The 2,494-nt window shown below is 40.7% G+C and overlaps 1 protein-coding gene across 1 annotated transcript; it reads left to right on the top strand.

The window, feature by feature from the left end:
• The first annotated feature begins 288 nt into the window (after positions 1–288).
• LOC116849448 lies at positions 289–2,457 on the top strand. Its single transcript, XM_032826591.1, has 2 exons — positions 289–563; positions 958–2,457. The coding sequence occupies exon 2, from the start codon at positions 1,026–1,028 to the stop codon at positions 1,473–1,475; it is 450 nt and encodes a 149-aa protein (XP_032682482.1). The 5' UTR covers positions 289–563; positions 958–1,025; the 3' UTR covers positions 1,476–2,457.
• Positions 2,458–2,494: the final 37 nt, after the last annotated feature.

Below are 2,494 nucleotides of genomic sequence, written 5' to 3'. Positions count from 1 at the left end.
ATCTGCAGCGTGGAAACGCTTGTGAACGAGCCCGTCGTCGTCGCTGTTGAACCTATAGATAAGACGGTATAAATATTTATAAAATAACAAAAGTTGCCATGTTAAAATCGATTCATGCGATATAAGTATAATTTTATTTTTAGAAAACATCGAAAATGATGCCGGCGCTAGCGAAACGCTAGGCGCCGCCGCTACCGGTGCGGACGACGCCGACGGCGACGACGGTGACGAGGAGGATGTCGACGACGACGACACCGACGACACCGACGACACCGACGACGACGACGACGACGACGACACCGACGACGGCGATAGCGTCGCCGGAGACGGTGGAGATAGATCCGACAGCGACGACGACGACGACGACGACGAGGATGATGACGACGACGATGATGGCAACGTTGTCGTCGTCATCAATGACGGCGGCAGCGACGTCAATGTCGACGAAGACGGCATCGAGGAAAGTAATGTGGGAGAGGAACGCGACGACGACGACGACAATGCCGGGGGCAATGGAGAAAACATTCGCCGCTATCGAGAGCCGCTTTCTTTAGCATTAGCAGGTGAGAACTTTGGCGCGCAAACCCACGCGGAATTCTCTAGATGTTTATTTACGTTTGGTTTACGTTCGAATTTAATCAAAACTGATTGTAAATGAAATTAGAACCGAGTTACTCGCTGGTTAGCCTCCATTCCAACGAAGGGGAAGATCGTATACCATATATTCTCGAGGAGGAAAGAGAAACGGAATGGGAAAGAATATTGTGGGAGGGTAACGCGGAAATCCCCCGGAATTACGAATTTTTCCCGATTTCCCCGTATGGGGTTCTAGTCAGGAATTATCGTATTTCAATTTAACGCCGGAAGAGTAAATTCGAACGTAAGTTATAAGATGGCTTAAAATATTAAATATTTTTTACATCGCGTTTCTAATTATTTTGCATTATTCTTTTACAGTACAACAAGGAGGCACACGCGGACGCGTTCTCTCCTCCTCCGAAACGGAACCGGTGAGAGAGGAGCTTATGGAGGAGGAAGAAGAAGAAGAAGAAGAAGAAGAAGAAGAAGAAGAAGAAGTTCCTCACGAGCGCGGTAATGTTAAGTTTAATTATATTGAAATACGAGAGGAAAACGCGCGGCGGTTTAGAAATTTCCATATATTAGGACGAGAGGCTAGTATAAAGATTCTCCCACCCGTCGAAGGCACCGACATCGCTAAACATTTAGAAAACACGTTCCGCGAAATCTATTCTTACGCTGTTAATTCCGCTAACGCGAACGATTACGTGGGGCTGTCTTTCGCCTCGACGGCTTTAACACGCGGGCCGGCCGGCTTGTCGTTTCGCCCGGTGCGAGACTTGACTCACGAGGATATCTGGGGTCTCGTAAGCTCGGTAGCGCAGAGCGCCGGAGATCACGATATCGCGGAACGCTTTTTAATAACTGTGTACAATGTCGGGATGCCTTCGGGCTGAGGAGGAAAATCGAATAAATTAACGCGCGAAGATGTGCACTGAGAACAATGTCCGATCATGTCTGATCGGATAATCCGATGAAAATGTATCAAACGGATATGTCCGATCAAATTATATATCCGATCATTATCCGATGAAAAATTTTATCGGATATATCCGATCAATAATTATCCGATTAATAATTATACGATCAATAATTATCCGTTGTTACTGGAACAGATCCGATGAATATGTGATCGGATATCAAAAAATTGTTGGGTAAAGATTAAAATAGATATAGGGAGATAGAAATTAAATTGAAATAAGTAAAGACATATATTTAGACATATATTTATTTTAAACATATATATGTATATTGAAATAATAATAGTCAAAGAATGCTTATTTAATCCAAAGAATTGCGCATTGTGATGTATAAATACGAAGACGACAAAACAGATACAGTATTTTGATGCACAAACAATAATGAATCATAAGATATGAAATGTTGATTATTTCTTTTTTCAACTACGTACGCGTAAATGAGGATCGAATGTGACAGTTTCTAACAAATGTCCTTCAAAAAATGTTTTCTTTGTTATTAAGCAAAGATAAATTTTGGAAATATTAAAAAAAACAGGGTCTCCGTAATGTCGGTCGATATATAAAGTTAGAATGCTGTTAGGCCTGTAAGTGATGCCGTTAATTTTAACAAAAGAAGTGGAGTACTGGAGTAATTCTGTGGAGGGTGAGAGATTAAATTGTCTTAAAAGCAATGTTAATCGTGAAATGTTAATTCTTATAATTTTACAAGAATGTTGAAAGTTGGATGGAAGTTGATTTTCTAAAAATAAATGGTTTAATTGTAACTGATTTTTTATAGCAAGAGTTTTGCAAATATTCATTCTGTTCATTGAACTTCTAGCTGCTATTTTTAATATTCTGTGTTTCGATTCAAACCTCATTGATCACAAGTTATGTAGGGGACCTAATTTTTTCATTATTCCTGGATAATGAACCAAATAGTGAAATTTAGGTTT

The sequence above is a fragment of the Odontomachus brunneus genome, unplaced genomic scaffold (genome assembly GCF_010583005.1).
Source record: "Odontomachus brunneus isolate Ranch 3 - 2012 unplaced genomic scaffold, Obru_v1 Obru_scaffold_116, whole genome shotgun sequence".
Lineage (NCBI taxonomy): Eukaryota > Metazoa > Arthropoda > Insecta > Hymenoptera > Formicidae > Odontomachus > Odontomachus brunneus.
Note: the sequence above shows the minus strand (reverse complement) of the source record. Positions and strands in the feature narration are given on the sequence as shown.

Coding starts and splice junctions, on each gene's coding strand:
- LOC116849448 (XM_032826591.1), top strand. CDS start 1,026: ATGGAGGAGGAAGAAGAAGAAGAAGAAGAAGAAGAAGAAGAAGAAGAA.